The sequence below is a fragment of the Girardinichthys multiradiatus genome, chromosome 15 (genome assembly GCF_021462225.1).
Source record: "Girardinichthys multiradiatus isolate DD_20200921_A chromosome 15, DD_fGirMul_XY1, whole genome shotgun sequence".
In the NCBI taxonomy this organism is placed as follows: domain Eukaryota; kingdom Metazoa; phylum Chordata; class Actinopteri; order Cyprinodontiformes; family Goodeidae; genus Girardinichthys; species Girardinichthys multiradiatus.
The window spans coordinates 17,468,012-17,488,086 of NC_061808.1; the positions used below are offsets into that span (position 1 = coordinate 17,468,012).

General features: G+C 40.3%; 1 protein-coding gene across 1 annotated transcript in view; it reads right to left on the reverse strand.

Annotated features, from left to right (window-relative positions):
- LOC124881782 (wiskott-Aldrich syndrome protein family member 2-like) overlaps positions 1–16,996 on the reverse strand; it is a 36,851-nt gene extending 19,855 nt beyond the window's left edge. The window contains exon 1 of the mRNA XM_047387557.1: positions 16,327–16,996. Within this exon, the coding sequence (XP_047243513.1) occupies positions 16,327–16,645 (319 nt within the window). The 5' untranslated portion in view covers positions 16,646–16,996. The remainder of the gene's footprint in view (positions 1–16,326) is intronic.
- Between the last annotated feature and the right edge of the window lie 3,079 nt (positions 16,997–20,075).

The following is a 20,075-nucleotide window of genomic DNA, read 5'->3' on the forward strand; positions in this document are numbered from 1 at the left end:
AATTGTATTCCAATCTACATTTACAACACCATAGAGATTGCTGAAAGTGACTAACAGCTGTAAATCTTAGGTTTTAATGACTCCAAGTAGTGATGGAAGCTTTCAAAGGATCTAAAGTTTTGAACACACATCCCCCATGAACTTCCCCACACAATAAAGTCTCTGTAGATAAGGCAGACGGCTCAAGCTGCTACTGGGGAAAATTCAGTAGCCAATGGGGATTCCAGCTGGCAGTATGTCATATTTCACAGAGAAACAAACACATGCTCATGTTTTTGCTGAACAGCCATGCAGAGAAGATTGATGAAGCACAGATGACCTGCATCAGACTAGACATGGAAAAATAAAAGCATGACTTTACAGCTGATTTTTTTTTTGTCATTATTTAACAAATGATCAGAAAAAACAAAGCTCTAACTCAAAAGTTGCATATAGCTAATTATACAGAAATGACAAACCCAGAGAGGCATGGCAATAAAAAGGGCTGGAAACATTAAAAAACCAGACAGAACGGACTCAGTCTTTGAAACATTCAATATTTTCTAAGACAAAAGAAAATCCATACACAATATTTCTAACCAAATAAGGTGCAGATTCATGTCAACACCTAAAACCACTCTGTATATTGACAGTTCCCTGTCCCTTTAGGTAAAAATGGCTCCAGGCTTTATTGATCCTACCAATCCCTCCACGCATGATCTTTTTGCAGCTTTTGCACCACAAACAAAACCTCACATGCTGAGTGTCCCAAGACATGTTCTGCCCCAAGGCATCTTATAATGTTCCACTTTTGACAGGAAAATCTCACACCGCCTTCAAAGCCCAAAATAAACTCAGCAAAAATGAGTCTGTCTTTGCATGTTGTACTCACCTTTCTCACTATTGCATTAAATATATGAGTTGGGATGATCCTTTTCCTTGGGTTAATCCCTATTCCCATCATAACTCATGGACACAATGAAAACTCCAACCGTCCACTGTCACCACATACTCGATCAAGAGGAGGAAATGCTGCAAAGTCAGTAACTCAATGCAATCAGCTGGATTTCCTTAGACCGAAAACCTTCAACCAATTTCCTTTTTTGGGACCCTGGCTATATGCAGTGATAGATGTATAAAAGATTTTCGAAGTATAACTTTCATTGCAATAAACACAAAATAACATGATAAATGTTTAAATCACTCATCCTTATTGTTTATTCTAGAGTGGACTGTAATATTTTAGGTAACATGCATTCAAACTGTGTTTATCAAAAATAAATTTGGACTTTTGACATAATTTACCTCCATATTTCATGTATTTATATCCTTAGCGCCTGGGAGAGTCTTAGGGACATTGAAATGATGGAAAAGAATAAGGGTGAGGAAATTGTTAGCTGCAATCTATAACTCCATCACAGTATTCAACAACATTCCATTGTCCCTAACATTGCACAGCCTTATTTTATGTTGGTGCTTAAAGCTGCAGTAAGGACTTCTGAGGAAACCTGGACTTAGCCTGAAAGTTTGAACAAGCACACCTTACAGGTCCCTCCACCTAGCTCTCTCCTGTGCTACAGTCCTCCATCCACAGCTCCTCCCCCACAAAGGAGCCTGCCGTGACCATTTAGCTTGCTTTTCATCATTGGCCTTCTTCTGTTTACTTGTATTTGTTTTCCGAGCTGGTGCCACTTGAGAAATTGTCAGTTTTAGTGTAACGTTAGGCTGTTTCTCCACCATTAGCACAGCTGCAGCACACCAGCAATCTTTAGCTTGAACGACGTTAAGCGCTGTGCTGGGGAGGGGTGTGACCAGTGCGTACACAAGCATGATTGACACTGCTAAGACATCTTTCCAGGCTGTGATTGGTTGGTTCTGACTGGGAGCGGTGTATTTCTGCAAATGGCAGTAGGACCACTGAGAGGAGCTAGAGGAGCTTGATTTTTGTCACAGATCATCTGTCTCATATTCTACTGTCAGGACATAGTGAAAGTTTTAACAAATATGTTAAAAACACATTTTTACGAAAGTTACCTACTGCAGCTTTAAGTCTAAGTTTATCAAAATAACAAAAATGTTACAGATAACATTATTCTAACTGTAATAGATATTATGTTACTTGTGAGCAACAGTAGGAATAGTTGTTGCTAAAAATTGATTAACTTATACATTTGTTAACCACAGCATTTTCACTCCAGGTTATACTGTAAGAATCTCACAGCGGCCCAAGCCTGTTTAAAACAAAAGGGTCAAAGGAAAACGAACTGCAGTCACTAGTACAGTACAGGGTGGAGTATTTACACAATGATCTAGATCAATATGAGGACGATTAAACCTTTTGAAATGAACTGAGGTCAGCATATTTTGTTGCTGCTCCGATACAAACATTCAGACTTACAGGGTGGGAATGGGCAGGAAATAAGCATTTATTTTTAAAAAAAAGACCAGAATCATAGTTGTGTTAACTTATTTTTGTCATCAAAAAGGGAAAGAAAAACTTTAGCATGTTAAACAAAGCAGCAGCCTGGCGAGTGAACTTTCTCATCCTTAAGGGATTTCTCTCCTTACAAAGCCTCTGATGCAACAGTAAACAGAGCTCACCTCAACACTGTCAGCAGCTCTGCTTCACGCCACCATCATCTCCTTACGGTGCTGACAGCTGATACAAAGCTCTTACAGACTTCTTCATCGCAAAACTATGGATCTAGCCAAAACTAAAATGGAGCCAGCCTATTACATAGTGCATTTCCTCCAATTTTGTGTTTAAACTACCGATATTGCAAAGGAGGAGAAGTTGCTCCATGCAAAGGATGGAACGCACAAATAAAGTCTCAAGTGTAAAAGTTGCTTTCTGCAAAAGAACAAAACTCTTTGACCCTTGCAGTCTTGTTTATTCAGCTGAGGAAGTTCAAGTTATGCGAGGTCACCGATGTTTAGAGGATTAAATTTATGTCCAAAAACACTCAGCCAACAGCTGTTTGAAATGACTCCTCTGCCAATCCAAATATAACAGAGGGAGGCTTCACCCCAACTTCTCATCTCTCTGTATCTGGATTTAAAATGCGAATGTTTCATCCAAAACAGCTAAATGGAATCTACAACAGCAGGTTCTCACAGAAGTCAGGGTTTGCACTGGGCGTTATTCCACCAGTGCTAATATATCCCGTGTCGTTTCTTCTTCAGAGCATAATTACACAAAATGAGTTTTTATGTGCTTAACAAGGATGGATGCAGTACATGGCAGTCACTCAGTCGTTAAGCATGGCTGTATTAGCCTGTGTGTTAGTTTAGTGTCAGAAAAGAAAATCCTTGTTTATTTTTCAGAGTGTAAATGTAGCAATTGCAAATGCAGGATAACAACAGCCTTAATGTTCCTGTTAGACGAGCCACCATCTGCTGCAGCTTGTCACCATGTACTGTATAGATGCATGTTTGCCTGCTATCCTGTCTGACATGCCACTGATAGGCTATCATATTACATACAGGATGCCGTTTAGCATTTAAGTTGCTACCATTAAAGCAGGTTAGAGTGTGGCTTTACACGATCCTTCTTCTAAAATAAAACTTACGAAAACAGATTTTGCACAGCAAGCTGTGTTGTAAAAATGTCAAGCGGTACAGAACATAGGTGCTCCTTGAGTCAATGTGGACACCCGGGGGTGTTTTGAAACCCAAACTGGGGTTTTTCCCCAAAGATGGTTACTTGTGTGTAACATAGGCTGTACACAGTGGATGGTACTGTACTGCAGGATCAATGGGCAAGCTGCTAAAAGTTTAGAATTTGTTTTTTACTGTGTTGCCTGCAAATCAAGCCACTCTAGAGATACTTGAATGACAAAGAATAAGACCCCTAAACCTACATCAGTGGAGCCTATCTACTTGATCTTTCAACAATCTGAGACTTCCAAAAAAAGCTATTCTTGAACTCTAAAACCCCTCATCCCGTCTGGTTCACAGGATAAACAACCTATATCAAGGCAGACAGACAAGAGCCAAACTATAAATTGCATAAATACAAATAAATGAAAACAAAATCCACATGTGAAGGCTAGTCAGACTGCAACAACAACATAAGCCAATATTCCTCTGTGATTTAAGGCTGCTGCATGTTTCCCAAATCACCCTCAACTCTCATGCAAAACTAAAAACAAAAATGCAAAAATAGGTTACATATCGACCAAGCTTACAGTGTTTTCACACCAAATCTTTGGAACACTTTGTCCTGTGCCAGAGTCTGATTCTGGAGCAGATTATGTCCGTGTGAAGCTATCCTGAACCCTGAAACACACCAGAGAACCGTACCCTGGAACGGTCCCCTAGACCCTTGGGCGGTTTGCTTCCAGTGTGAATGTGTGCCAGGCCAGCATACCAACAGCAGGAAGAGAGGATGTAACATAAGAACAGCACATTTAAGTAAAGAAGAAGTAGAGGAAAAACAAGGGAAGAGTGCGAATCCAAAGAGTTTTAAAATGACTTGTGGGGCTACGTGGACTGCGTAGTGAAGGGGTACACCTGCACAACTACATTTAAACACCAAAGTAGTAACAGAAGCCCCCCTGAGGCGGACTTTCTAATTCGTGCTTTTTTCTTCAGCGCAATACTGCCCCCTAAACAATCCGTTGCAACAGCATGACGTTGTTTGGTTTAAAATAAAGTCTAAAGTGTGAAAGTAAACTGGGCCAACTGAAGGTGTTGAATTTTCACTTTTACCGATCCCAGGACCAATCCCAGGACTGGACCAGCTGGTCCACTTCAGTGGAGGGGCCAAAGAAAGTGCCAGAATAACAGGTGTTTTTCTTAGACTGTATGGAATATAGAGCTCTGCCCCTCCCACAACCTGCTGCTAAACACTACCAGTCAGAAGGTGGAAAAGAGACTGCCAAGAAACAGTCAAGTCATTCAAACTAAAGTAGCAAAACCTATGACTCTTTATTAAGGCATTGCTGTTTTAAAACTACAGTTGGCAAGCTTCAGCAGCATGTTCCGTTCAGCAGCTGACTGCAGGCTGGCTACAAGAGAGCAGATAGCCCAACTAACCAGCTAATGTCAGTTCCTTACACTCAGTGTTACTCTATAAAGAGCAAAATTACACAATTAGCTCAAATACTTAAAAACTACTGAGCTCAGCAGATGTTTAAATTTAGATTTTTGCGAAAGCCTATGTAAAAATTCCAAAAAACAACAATAAATAAATGTTTTAGATATTATTAGGACTGCAATAATGAACATGTCACTATTTTACCTTCAGTCTGAATAATCATTGCTAAAAGCAAGTGTTGATGTGCTACCTGCAGGCTGCCTACCTGAGCTGGTAGATCAGCAAATAACCAGATAGTAATCTCAGAACATCAAAATACCAAAGCATCGTGGTATTACTATGGAAGGTTATAATACAATATATTTCAAATTAATACTGCCAGTTGTGAAATGCAAAGCCATAGCAATAGAAAAATAAAACCCTCTAATTCATTTGTTTATTTGGAAAATGGTAAAGGCCAGCTATGGTTATGGTTCAAGACATTTTACATTATTTAGATTTTATTCAAAACCGCAAAAAGTCCCCTGCAATTCAGAGCTTTATGACTTGTTAGGGGCAGAAATCCAACAAGTTGTGTGCGACACAGAGTAAAACAACTGTGTGTGTGTGTGTCTCTTTCTTCCTACATAACATGGACTGCGGAGACATGCTGGTGAACTGTTGTGTACTTAAAACACAATAATAAGAATGATACAGGGCAAAAACAAGCATATATGAGGAAGGACATTTTTAAAACAAGATGGAATCACAGAATGAACCTCTAATTATAAGAGAAAAAGCAAGCAGACGATGAAGGGGAGCAGGGGTCATGTCTTTGTTGTGGTGAGTATAGTATGAGGAGTGACATCAAAGGGCAGAAAATGGAGGAGATGAGAGAGGAACGCTGTGGAAAACATGTGAAAGAACAGGAAGAGACAAAGGAAAACAGAACAAAGAAAAGAAACTGATGGAAACGGATATGATGATGTATTATATGACATTTATGTTGACAGAGCCATGCATTAATTGAAAATGTTTTAAAATGTTTTGCCTCTTTAAAAAATATTTTTGCCACACCATTCCTGTCTCCTGGACAATATTTCTTGCCATTAATTTGCCACATGGGAGCTGGGAAAAAATATCATGCAAGCTCATCTGTCATGAAGAGTTTCAAACAGGGATTTGCTGGCAGCTCCGCTCCTGTTTGTCTCTCAAGTAAATACATTTTGACCCAAACATCTGGTTGTGTGTGATATTTTTCCTCTTCAACAATAGCTGTGTAAAAATCTCTAGCGTGACCTCAAACTGGAACTCTTTAGCTCTAAATAAAATCTTGTGGAGTGTACAAATTAACCAAACCTCATTTCTTTGGTATGAATGCAACCACAGAACAATCTAGTAAGAAGGGCCAATGATCCCAACTAAAACTGTTCAAGTTTTGTCCCTAGTTACACTTTGACTTATAGCAGATATTTAATACAAACAATATTTAACACAAAATCTAGTTCACTAAAATGTTTTTCAGCAGTGCGCCTGTTTAGCTCCCAAAAAACAAAGTTACTCGCTGTTTTTTTTTTTTTTGGTCAAGTGAAGAGAAGAAAATGAGTCCATAGTTTAGCAGATATATCTAGAGACACATTTTTCATTTAAACAGTTCTCAGCTCATTTAGAACCTGCAACACGACAGACAGACAGACAGACAGACAGACAGACAGACAGACAGACAGACAGACAGACAGACAGACAGACAGACAGACAGACAGACAGACAAAAAAGGAAGGATTCTAGAAACAATGGGAAGTAGGAAGGACAAGGGATGGAAAAAGAAGAGAGAACATGAGGAAGGAAGAACAGAAGGAAGGAAGGAAATGCACAAGAAATAAGTGAAGAGAGGGCATAAGAAAACAAAAAACTAAAGGTGGAAGTGCCAAAGGAAGGACACAAAGAATAAGAGATAAGATGAAGGGGAAACGACAAGAAGGATGAACATTGGTTAGGATGAAAAGAAAAAGAAAAACTCGAGAAAGTGAGCAAGAAAAGGATAGAGAACAAGTGAAGTAAGAGCAAATGGAAGGATGGAAGTGCACAAGGAAGGAAGAAAGCACACAAGAGAAGGATGGAAGAGCAGAAGGAAGGAAAGAAGGCAGGCAGGCAGGGAGGAAGGCAGGCACACCTTCTCCATGCTTCACGGTGGGAACCAGGCATGTAGAGTCCATCCGTTCACCTTTTCTGCGCCGCACAAAGACACGGTGGTTGGAACCAAAGATCTCAAACTTGGACTCATCAGACCAAAGCACAGATTTCCACTGGTCTAATGTCCATTCCTTGTGTTCTTTAGCCCAAACAAGCCTCTTCTGCTTGTTGTCTGTCCTCAGCAGTGGTTTCCTAGCAGCTATTTTACCATGAAGGCCTGATTCACACAGTCTCCTCTTAACAGTTGTTCTAGAGATGTGTCTGCTGTTGGAACTCTGTGTGGCATTGACCTGTTCTCTAATCTGAGCTGCTGTTAACCTGCTATTTCTGAGGCTGGTGACTCGGATGAACTTATCGTCCACAGCAGAGGTGACTCTTGGTCTTCCTTTCCTGGGGTGGTCCTCATGTGAGCCAGTTTCTTTGTAGCGCTTGATGGTTTTTGCGACTGCACTTGGGGACACTTTCAAGGTTTTCCCAATTGTTCGGACTGACTGACCTTCATTTCTTAAAGTAATGATAGCCACTCGTTTTTCTTTACTTAGCTGCTTTTTTCTTGCCATAATACAAATTCTAACAGTCTATTCAGTAGGTCTATCAGCTGTGTATTGTATCCACCTCCTGCACAACACAACTGATGGTCCCAACCCCATTTATAAGGCTTGAAATCCCACTTATTAAACCTGACAGGACACACCTGTGAAGTGAAAACCATTTCAGGTGACTACCTCTTGAAGCTCATCAACAGAATGCCAAGAGTGTGTGGAGCAGTAATCAGAGCAAAAGGTGGCTACTTTGAAGAACCTAGAATATAAGACATATTTTCAGTTGTTTCACACTTTTTTGTTCAGTATATAATTCCAGATGTGTTAATTCATAGTTTTGATGCCTTCAGTGTGAAGCTACAATATTCATAGTCATGAAAATAAAGACAACTCTTTGAAAGAGAAGGTGTGTCCAAACGTTTGGTCTGTACTGTATATGTGTGCATTTGCAAAACTTTTAAAACATCTACTGTTTGTGTGAAATGATAAACATGTGGAAGCTGAGATTTACAGAAAGACACCAAAAGAAATGAGATCCAGCTTCCCTGGGGACTCCCAGTCTGTCCTGTCTCGAAAAACCATCACCACAGCGGAGATTAAACCCTCTCCTTATTGGCTGCTTATTATCCCACAGCAACCTCAACTACTAACTAGCTAGCACGCAAGTCCCACATGTGGGTTCTTTAAATGTGAGAGCATACTTCCACATGTGCACATCACTGATAAAAAAAACACTTAAATTTCATACTGTGTGAAACAAATCTGAGAAATCTTAGAAAACGGTCAGACAAAGCACAGAGGAACATATGTACATATTTTTCTTTAACTCTCTTACTATGACCTTATAGGCCTAATCTGTACGTTTCAGCACTAAAATATCTCACTTCAGCTCAATAAGCAGAAACAACGGAAACTGAAAGAAGCCGGAAACCAAGTGTATTTTAAAACAGGAGCCATCAGATAATTCATATCTGGTGAGAAATTATTGCTAAAACACATGAGTGTGCTATGCAGAGTGAATTATTTAACCATGCAGCTCAAATCTGGTTTTACCAGCAGTCAGGTCAGTGTGAACCGATTCAGCCATTTTATTCAACCCAACTGGGGTTCATCAAATCATTGTAAGGGAGTTGTTCTCTATTAAAAGTAGACACAACGGCTGAGAAGAATGCATCTATTGTAGCAGCATCATGCATGATGACAAAGAAGGGTGTTATTTCTACACTGTCTAGGCTGTAACTATGAAACCTGCAAAAACCGGAGACTGTAAGAACAAAAAGAAGGAAGGGTGGACAGTAGGAAAAAAGGGAGAAAGGTCACAATGAAGAAATAAAAGATAAAAGGATGGAAAGAAAGGAAGGACAAAGAAGGCATAGAGGAAGGACACAAGGAAGTAAGTAGTTTCAAAAGGACACAAGAAAGGATAGAAGGTTGGACGTACAGTAAATGCAGGAAAGAAGGACACGAGGGAGAGGGGAAGCACAGAAAGAAAGATGGAAAGAAAGAAAGCCACAAGACGGGAAGAGGAAAAAAAGAAAGTTAAAAGGCAAGAAAGTACGGCAGAAGGTTAGAAAAAGGAAGGAAAGAAGCAAATGAGAAAGGAAATGGAAGGAGTGAGGGAAGGCAGAAGGACACAAGACCGGAACAAGGAAGAATGCTAAGAAAGAAGGATGGAAGAAAGGACACAAGCTTTAGACACATTTCCACACTTCTATATTCTTCCAACATTCTTCCAGACCTGGAAAATGCTAAAATTTCCTAAACTTTTCCAGACTGCATAGGAACCCTGTCATTCAGTCCACATCAGATGCAGCTCAGTACCAATTCTCCGAATGTTACAGCTCTTTCCGAGTAATTTTTCCCGTTTTCCCCCTCACACTGATTTCTCTGTCTGTACAACTGGACCTGAATCTTTTGTTCCCCATGGGAGTGTGTTGACCTCTAGAACCAGGCCAGGCTCCTCTCTCTGGAGCGAGTTCTGTGGGAACCGACTTGTGGATTCTGTCAGCGTAATGACTGCTCTCCGTCGATGAAAGGCAGGGAACTGGGCTGAGACAGAGTGAATAGCGAGTAAAGAGAAGCCACGCAGGAATAAATGTGGCTTACATGAGCATCTTTTGGGTGGCAAACCGGAAAAGAAATAAAAACAAAACTGTAATTAGTTTATCCGGGCATGAAAGTGGTTTGAAAGAAAAACAAACTTGGATCTCAGTCAGACGAGTTTATGCAACTCAACCAGAGCACTCCCAGTCTGAGTAACAACTGTCCATCAACGAATACTACTGCATGTTCCCACAGACACGCAGGGATCCTAAAGAAACACTTGAACATAGCAACACACCCTCAGCATGATAGCATGCAGCAGATGAAAGATCAGTCAAAGACTGTATGCCTATAAATATCTGAGGGATAGAGGAGGAATGCTCAGTGCTTAGTGTGTAAGAGTGTGAGGGAAAGACAAGATGGACTATTGGCAACAGTGGGTCAGCTAGAACCAACTCCCTTTTTGCTCCATTTGTGTGAATGTGTGTGTGCGCGCGTTTCCAAGATCCACCTGGTGGGCATCAAGAGCTCTGACAGGGAAGCCCCGAGACTCATCTAACTCCAATTAACCTTCACCAGTTTGACCTAGATTCATCATTAAAAATGAAATACTCCAAGTTCAGCACTGAGCTATATTTGGCTGAAGAACCAGGTGTAAAACATATAGGAAAAACACCCCTCATATACTGCCATGCAGAAGTATTCACACCCCTCACATACTGCCAGGCAGAAGTATTCACACTACCTTGAACTTTTTCACATTTTTGTTGCGTTCCAACTACAAACCTTAATGTATTTTTCCGGGATTTTATATTATTGACCATCACAAAGCTGGAGGTGAAGTGGAAGGAAATAACCATACTTGTCAATTATTTATGAAAATCTGAAAAGTGTGGCATGCCTTTGTGTTTAGAACACCTGAGTCCAGATTTTGTAGAGCCAACCTTTGCTGTGTATGCAGCTTCGAGTGTTTTGGGGTATGTCTCCACCAGCTTTTCGCATCTAAAGACTACAGTTTATGCTCATTCTTTGCAAAATACCCCAAGCTCAGTCAGATCGGATGAACTATGTCTGTGATCAGCAATCTTTTAAAGCCACAGATTTTTGATTCAATTTTGACATGGACTTTGCGCAAACGTATGCAGGGATGCTGTGTTCAGGGTGATGTTCAGGGTTAGTTTTTCTCAACACACAGCATTTTACATGCAGGCCACAAAGTTCATTGGTCTCATCTGGGCAGAACACCTTCTTCCAAGTGTTTTGCTGTGTCTGCCATCTGGTTTGGGTCAAACTACAAACATGAATTCTACTACCTTTCTTTCAACAATCTTCAACAAATCGTCTAGCTACTCCGCCATAAAAGCCAGATTTGCAGACCAGACTAATAGTTGTCCTGATTTTCCCAACTGAGCCATGGAGCTCAGCAGCTCCTCCAGAGTTACAGGTCCTTCTCAAAATATTAGCATATTGTGATAAAGTTCATTATTTTCCATAATGTCATGATGAAAATTTAACATTCATATATTTTAGATTCATTGCACACTAACTGAAATATTTCAGGTCTTTTATTGTCTTAATACGGATGATTTTGGCATACAGCTCATGAAAACCCAAAATTCCTATCTCACAAAATTAGCATATCATTAAAAGGGTCTCTAAACAAGCTATGAACCTAATCATCTGAATCGACGAGTTAACTCTAAACACCTGCAAAAGATTCCTGAGGCCTTTAAAACTCCCAGCCTGGTTCATCACTCAAAACCCCAATTATGGGTAAGACTGCCGACCTGACTGCTGTCCAGAAGGCCACTATTGACACCCTCAAGCAAGAGGGTAAGACACAGAAAGAAATTTCTGAACAAATAGGCTGTTCCCAGAGTGCTGTATCAAGGCACCTCAGTGGGAAGTCTGTGGGAAGGAAAAAGTGTGGCAGAAAACGCTGCACAACAAGAAGAGGTGACCGGACCCTGAGGAAGATTGTGGAGAAGGGCCGATTCCAGACCTTGGGGGACCTGCGGAAGCAGTGGACTGAGTCTGGAGTAGAAACATCCAGAGCCACCGTGCACAGGCGTGTGCAGGAAATGGGCTACAGGTGCCGCATTCCCCAGGTCAAGCCACTTTTGAACCAGAAACAGCGGCAGAAGCGCCTGACCTGGGCTACAGAGAAGCAGCACTGGACTGTTGCTCAGTGGTCCAAAGTATTTTTTTTGGATGAAAGCAAATTCTGCATGTCATTCGGAAATCAAGGTGCCAGAGTCTGGAGGAAGACTGGGGAGAAGGAAATGCCAAAATGCCAGAAGTCCAGTGTCAAGTACCCACAGTCAGTGATGGTCTGGGGTGCCGTGTCAGCTGCTGGTGTTGGTTCACTGTGTTTTATCAAGGGCAGGGTCAATGCAGCTAGCTATCAGGAGATTTTGGAGCACTTCATGCTTCCATCTGCTGAAAAGCTTTATGGAGATGAAGATTTCATTTTTCAGCACGACCTGGCACCTGCTCACAGTGCCAAAACCACTGGTAAATGGTTTACTGACCATGGTATCACTGTGCTCAATTGGCCTGCCAACTCTCCTGACCTGAACCCCATAGAGAATCTGTGGGATATTGTGAAGAGAACGTTGAGAGACTCAAGACCCAACACTCTGGATGAGCTAAAGGCCGCTATCGAAGCATCCTGGGCCTCCATAAGACCTCAGCAGTGCCACAGGCTGATTGCCTCCATGCCACGCCGCACTGAAGCAGTCATTTCTGCAAAAGGATTCCCGACCAAGTATTGACTGCATAACTGTACATGATTATTTGAAGGTTGACGTTTTTTGTATTAAAAACCAATTCTTTTATTGGTCGGATGAAATATGCTAATTTTGTGAGATAGGAATTTTGGGTTTTCATGAGCTGTATGCCAAAATCATCCGTATTAAGACAATAAAAGACCTGAAATATTTCAGTTAGTGTGCAATGAATAAAATATATGAATGTTAAATTTTCATCATGACATTATGGAAAATAATGAACTTTATCACAATATGCTAATATTTTGAGAAGGACCTGTACTATGGGTCTCTTGAATCGCTGTTTCTCTGATTAATGCTCACCTTGCTTTGAGTGTCAGTTTAGGTGAACAACAAAGACGTGGTAGGTGTGCAGTTGTCCCATTCTCTTTCCATGTTGAGATGATGGTGGTTTTTTTCCACTAATGTTCTCTAACAAACTTCTGAGACCTTCACAGACCTACTGGTTAATGCTCAGTTTACATAGCACACAGGGGGACTCTATTTACTAATTAGGTGACTTCTGAGGGTAATTATTTGCAATGGGATTTTATTTATGGATATCAGAGTAAAGTGGGATGAAAGAAATGCACGCAACAATTCAAGTTTTTGTTAGTAAAGAGTTTTTGAACCCATGCCACCTTTTCATTCCCTTCACAATTATACACAACTTTGTGTTGGTTTATCCTATAAAATCCTAATAAAATATAGTAAAGTTGTAATATGATCTGAGTGCTTTAGACGCTGTATGCCATGATGTCCTCTAATCTCAGACATCACCTGAGAAATTTTAAGCTACTATTTAGTCTCTAAACAAAACGATTGCCTCATTTTACACATAAGGGTGAAGCAAGGAAGGCTGTTTATCCAAACACAGATGACATGGCCCTTTTGGCCTAAAGCGGAAATCCAAGCTAGGCCATCCAGCTTTGTTTAAACTCTTGACTGTGTGTGTCAGGTGTTTCCCCCAAAGAGGCTTGCCAGAACGACCTCTGAACTTTGCCCCTGCTTCAGCACAAATGGATTAATGGTAGCAAAATACACAAAAGTAGATATCCCGTTTGACCTGTTCAATCCAACCATGATTACTTTAGGTGGATGTACACACATTTTCTATGTCACTCTCCCATTCGATAGTGGTGTCCCAGTAATATGATCCACCTCTGAACTGAAGTAAAATCCATAGAGGTCTGAAAAGGGATTTGCCAGTGGTAAATATTTACATGCAACCTTTAAGGATATATGATGTAATGCAGCAAATTTAACGCAGCTGGGTAGCAAAAGTCAACACAAGATTACGTCCTATCAAGGCTCACATTATGAAGAACCACAAATCCAACTGTGTAAACAGGTAACAGCATAAGCTTGGAAATGTCACAGCCTGCCTCTGCTTCATGAAGTCACACGAGTTTAAGATCAGCTTTCATTCAGAACGCCACCAGGTCATGTGACATATTTAAATGGGGCACTCTCTTCCTGGAGGAATCCTGGAAGGCCCTTCACAAGGCAGGCAGGTGCTGTTGGTTTTTCCTTTATGCGTGGAAAGATTTAAAGTAAAGCTGACAGGTCTGTGCTGTAATAAATTGGAAGTCTGAGCTTCTGTACACTCGGGGCTGTGCTTGGGGCCATGTGTGAGCTGGCAACTGCAGATCGCAACATTCCTGCCCTGCTCTCCTTCACTTGACTTCAGCTGCCATGCAGGAGCATATCGGAGTTTGAATGGGAGAAACCAGGGTTTGCATTAAAAATCCTCATGAGGTGAAGATAACAGAGGAGTCATGATGTGTTTTTCATGAAGATTTTACTCCCTGAAGACGACAGCCTAACTCCCGTCTTTCTATGCGTCTCCCAACATGTTGCTCATCATACAACAGTCTTACTCATGTCTGGGATCTGTCAGCTCGCCTTCATTTCCCACAACGACTTCTGACTGAGTCACAGTCCGAACCAAGAGAGGATGAACCTAATACTGTCACAAGGACGGCTAAAGAGCGGAAACAAAAACCTGTGAGTCAGAGCCAAAACCGTCCTCTTTCACTGGTGCTTAGTGGAATCCGGGCTGGCCCTTTGAACCCTACTTTGCAACATATTTTAGAAGCTAATTAGATAAACAAAGAAGCCATCCCGGAAATCAGCATGTAACGATGCCATAACTGCTGTGTTTATGAACAATACAGCATAATAAAGGGTTATGTTAAAGGCAGTAGCAAGGAGTGGCTCGGATCTATTCCAGAACTTACTAATGTTGCTTGTTATGGAGCGCTGAAAGTGACACAGATAAATAGCTAAACAAATAATTAAATGTTTACTTAAATAAAGAAACATCTAAAACGGATACATTAACAATTACCTTATTTACATGTTCCATTATTGATAATATCTGGTGATTCTTTGCTGCCTGCAGCACATCATAAATTTATTTAATCCATCAAGTTATAAACTGTGTTTCTTTTATCCATCAAGGGGGCGTGGCTAGCTCTAATCTAGTCAACATAACTGGTCTCATGTTAACCAATCAGATACTACGGTCTATTTGACATGCCACAGCAAATTATTTCATGGCGCACTGTGGCACGGTAACCATAAAATAACTTAATACAAAAATAATTATGTATGATTTTTACATCATTTAAAAACAACTCACAGTCAATTCGTTTGATAACTTATTAAATGTGTTTTTCCTAAATCTATTTTGTAAGAAATAGAATTTTTTTGGTCTGTTTTTTGTGGCACCTTTGGCACTCTACATGCACTTGCTCTGTCAATTAACCAATTAAATTAACCAAGGAAGTTATTTTGAAAGCATTTTAAGTAATAAACTGACATTTAAATAATGTGTGATACATTAAATAAACACGCACATTTATTTTTATAAAAACAAATCTAAATAATTATTTAATGATTTAATTGTTGCATTCTTGCACTTTTGACACCCCAGAGTGACTCAAGCACCATTAGTCTGTTTATGAGTTAATATATAAATAGAATTTTGCTAAAATAATAAATTGATGTGGGAAATACTTATTGATCAATTTATTTATCCATTAAATGTATTTTTCCAAAAATACACACAAGGCACATTGTGGTGCAGGAGTTGGGAAATAATTATATAATTTTAATATAACTGAAATAACAATGCATTTATATAAGTAGGGTTTTTTTGTTTGTTTGTTTCTTATTGTAACGTATTTAAGAGATTGATGATTGTGGCACTTTTGGCACTCCACAGCCTGGTTCAGGCACCACACCATCAGCCAGAGCCTAAGTTAATATATGACCAATGTGTGCAGCTTTACACTGACGCACAAGACAAATTAAAATCCCAGAGTCAGGAAATCGATTTTCCAATTATCCTTCTGTTGACCAACTTTGTTTACATCCTTCAAACTGTATGAAGAAGCAGAGGAAATGTCGTCTGGGAGGTTCTCTGTGATCTTATGCCCCAATACAGACCTAAACACAGATGGTCAACTAGCTGAGAGGACATCCATCATTTTTGAAGGGACTCGATGCCCATATTAACATAAATCTGATGGAAGACAAAGACGGCCATGTGAGGACACAAGTCAGTCCTCCCTCGTTGTGTCAATATGTGACAGACCTTGGACCTGACCAGATCCTTAGACACCTGTCTTATAGCTGCCAATTTTACTTCCAAATGATTCATCTAAGCTTTCAGTAACAACTAATAAATATAATAATAAATGCCAATGCAGATCATTGCACATATGCCGGGGGTTTAAGCGTGATGTTTATGATGAAAAGGGAACTTTTCAGAACTTACGGATTTGAACTTTCTTCGGATCCAACTTCAGGACCTCATTGTGCAGATTGTGCAGGCGGCCCTGAATCCTGCAGGACCTTCTGAACACCATCCCTGCCTCCATTTCGATGCCCAGGAAGATGTCGCTGGCATGTCGGGAAAGGTCTGAGAGTTGCTGGATTATGCTGGTCAGCGTATGACAGCCAACCTCATCCAGAGAAGAGTATAAAACAGGTCTTCGGAGTTTGCGACTCCCGCTTCCCTCCCTTGGTTTCCAGCCGTCCCTCGCCGATAACCGACCCACACGGCGCGGCTCAATAGTCCTCTGATGAAAGGGCATATTTAAGTCATACCAATAACCTTTAGCGGCACCGAAAACTACACATGAACAAAAAACTCGCGTCAAAACCAAGCAATTTAGAAAACAAACTACATTAGGGCGAAAAGTATTATTTCCAAGGCTGTAAAATCCCTGAATCCCGCCATATTTATTGTTTTTCAAAGCATGGCACTTTGTCCTGCTGCTGTACACCAGAGACGTTGCCTCTCAAAGTCTATTCAAATTCAACCAGACAAGCTGGAGGAGGAAAAAACACGGCAAGGAAAAGTCGGGAAGAGATGTCTTCACCAAAACACGGAGAATACTCAACCACCTGTAGGAACTGGAGCCGGACTCAGTTTACCTGCCCTCCTTCAGAGTCAGTGGCTTCACGGAAAAGCTGGAGCGGATTTCCTTAAGAACGGAATCCGGAGGGACAGCAGCGGCTCTTAAGGGAAGGGAGCGGAAAAATACAATGCTGGCGTTGAAAGGCGACTCTTACCATATTTATAAGCGTATATAACAGTATCTTTTTTTGTACTTTATGCCTTTATATATTGTACGCCATCAACTTGCCAATTATGATATCATCTTTGTGATATTTATTTTCGGTATTTCCACATGAACAAAAACTGGAAAAGAACAATAATAATAATTACAATAATAATAATAATAATACAGAAATATACCAAAGCAAGTAGGCAGAAGCACACCTTTCACTCACTTTGACATAAATGGCAGCATGTTCCTTTTACTTCAACAATAGGCAGGCATGTAGGACTACAAATCTAGATTAAATTGGGACAAATCTTGTACAACAGAATGATGATCAAATCCTCCATCCATTATCTATACCAACGTATCCTTACAAGGTCAAGGGAGGGCCAAGGCTTAGCAGTCATTGAGCTAGAGGTGGGGTACAGTCTGACTGGCATCCAGTGCATCACAGAAACAGGACAAACAACCATGCCCATACACTCATACCTAAGGGCAATAGAAATGTTGTCTGACTGTGGGATACAAGCAAGCTCTATGCAGAAAGAATCTAGGACTGAGATTAAGCCCAGGACCTTTGTGCTCCAAGGCAACAATGCTACCAACTGTGCAGACTGATGATTACACCTCACTATTATATCTGTTTATATAGTTATGGATTCTGAACATGACTTTATAGTTGACTGTCCACCATAAAAAATGTGTCCCATGTACATTTTTAATTTGAACATCATTTATAGGATACCTTTTTTTTCATTTCCCTATCACTAAACCTAATGAATTGGTTCTGAATGTAATTTCATGTTAACTTAAACCACCTCTTTAAAACCATAACTTACATTTCATTTGGACCCAGATACTGGTCCGTTAATGTATAGTAAAAAAAAACATTAACGACTCAGCAGTGAACATTGTGGTACACCACAAGTAACCATAAGTAAATCAGTCAACATTATTTCTGTGAACATACCATTTATTAATAATGCAACTATTGTTTAAGAATGTCTTATTCCTCTAGTACCATATCTTTCCAGCGTTTTTCATCAGCTGTCCATAGTATATAGTGTCAAAGGCTTTTAAAAAAATTAATAAGCACTCCCACTATAAAGTACCTAATGCTTCTGTCAGTCAGTCAGTCATTTTCTACCGCTTATTCCATAGTGGGTCGCGGGGGAGCTGGTGCCTATCTCCAGCAGTCTATGGGCGAGAGGCGGGGTACACCCTGGACAGGTCGCCAGTCCATCGCAGGGCAACACACAAACAACCATGCACACACTCATTCATACACCTAAGGGAAATTTAGAGTGACCAATTAACCTAACAGGCATGTCTTTGGACTGTGGGAGGAAGCCGGAGTACCCGGTGAGAACCCACACATGCACGGGGAGAACATGCAAACTCCATGCAGAAAGACCCCAGGCCGGGAATCGAACCCAGGACCTTCTTGCTGCAAGGCAACAGTGCTACCAACTGCGCCACCGTGCAACCCTCCTAATGCTTCTGTTTTATTATAAATATTAAAGATGTAGTATTTTCTATAGCCTTAATTTAAAAAAATATTATTAACAATATCTTAACATTACCATTGTATAAAGAAACAGAGTGAGTAGGGGCAGCAGCCACAGTAACAGGAGACTCAAGCTGTTTTCTCATAGCTTTGAAAATGACCCTTGGAAGACATTCTCTGAACGCTTCTCTGTAATGCATCCCGTCTCTGCTTTGTCCACCATCTGACATTAACTTTTTAAAATAAAACATATAAAAGGAGAGAAAACACAGGTTTTTTTTAAAAAAATAGTTGCATAATAAGCAATCAGTTACTCCTCCTGGTCTTTCACACTCGATGGGCGGTTGACCTTTCCTGTGCGATATCTGATGCGCCCCCTGGTGTCTGTAGGTAAGCACAGCATTTTTATGGAGCTGCCTACATGTGACCCAGGCAAGTATTTTGCAAATCATTACTAAGCAAACTGGAAACTGCTTCCTACTTTCCCAAAATTAATGTACAGTATGACAATGTCTTACCAACTCATTCAATAGAAGTGAGTAAACTCACTTTAGAGTGCTCTGAATGTGCGAAATTTCATGTGATTGATGGTGTAAAACAGTAAAGACAAGGTGGATCATCCTGCTATAAATATGATTAAAATCCATGTTTGTCCTCCTCCCAAAAGAAAATGTATTTGATAGGAAAGTAGAAAAAACGCTGGTGGGAAAAGGAAGGAGTCTGGTAGTGTTTTCTTGTTGCAAGGTTATGACCAGTGTCCTTGCATTCCCATCATTGCTTCCTTGGTTTGGTTCAACATATGTGTGCTCTGAAACTGAAGTGTTTTCTCACTGTTTTGAAAAATAATTTTTTTGTTGCTAGAGAAGACGTGCAGCTCCAAGATTAGAAAAGCATCCATTCTTTAGTAAACAATGTTCCTACGTCATATTCGGAAAAGTCTGGAATTTGTTTTCAGTAATTTCTAAGTCTGGAAGAAAGAAAACTTAGTAGATGATTATTTCTTGTCTTTTCATCCTTTCTTCCGTGTCCATTTCTGTCCTTTATTTTTATTCCTTGTATTCATTTCTTCCTTGTCATTTTTTGCTCCTTTCCTTCTCCCACGTCCTTAATTTGTCATCTCTTTCCTTCTTCCAAATGTCCTTTTATGTCCACCCATGTCATTTTTCCTTCCTCCCCTATATCCTTTCTTCTGTCCGTACATGTTTCGTCCATTCTTTATTTCATAAAGAGCTGAGAACTCAAAAAAACTGAGGTTGGAAAAAGTAGAAATGTTTACTTACTTTGGAAGAACCCTGAAGCAAAAATGAAGCAATTACTAGTTTTAGTATACAATTTTCTGATGGTAAAAACTGTGTTGAAAGCTTATTTAATAGCAAGTAAATCCTTGTATTCCAACAGAAAACACAGAGTAGAATGTGTGTGAACATGTGAAAACAGGCGAAGACACAG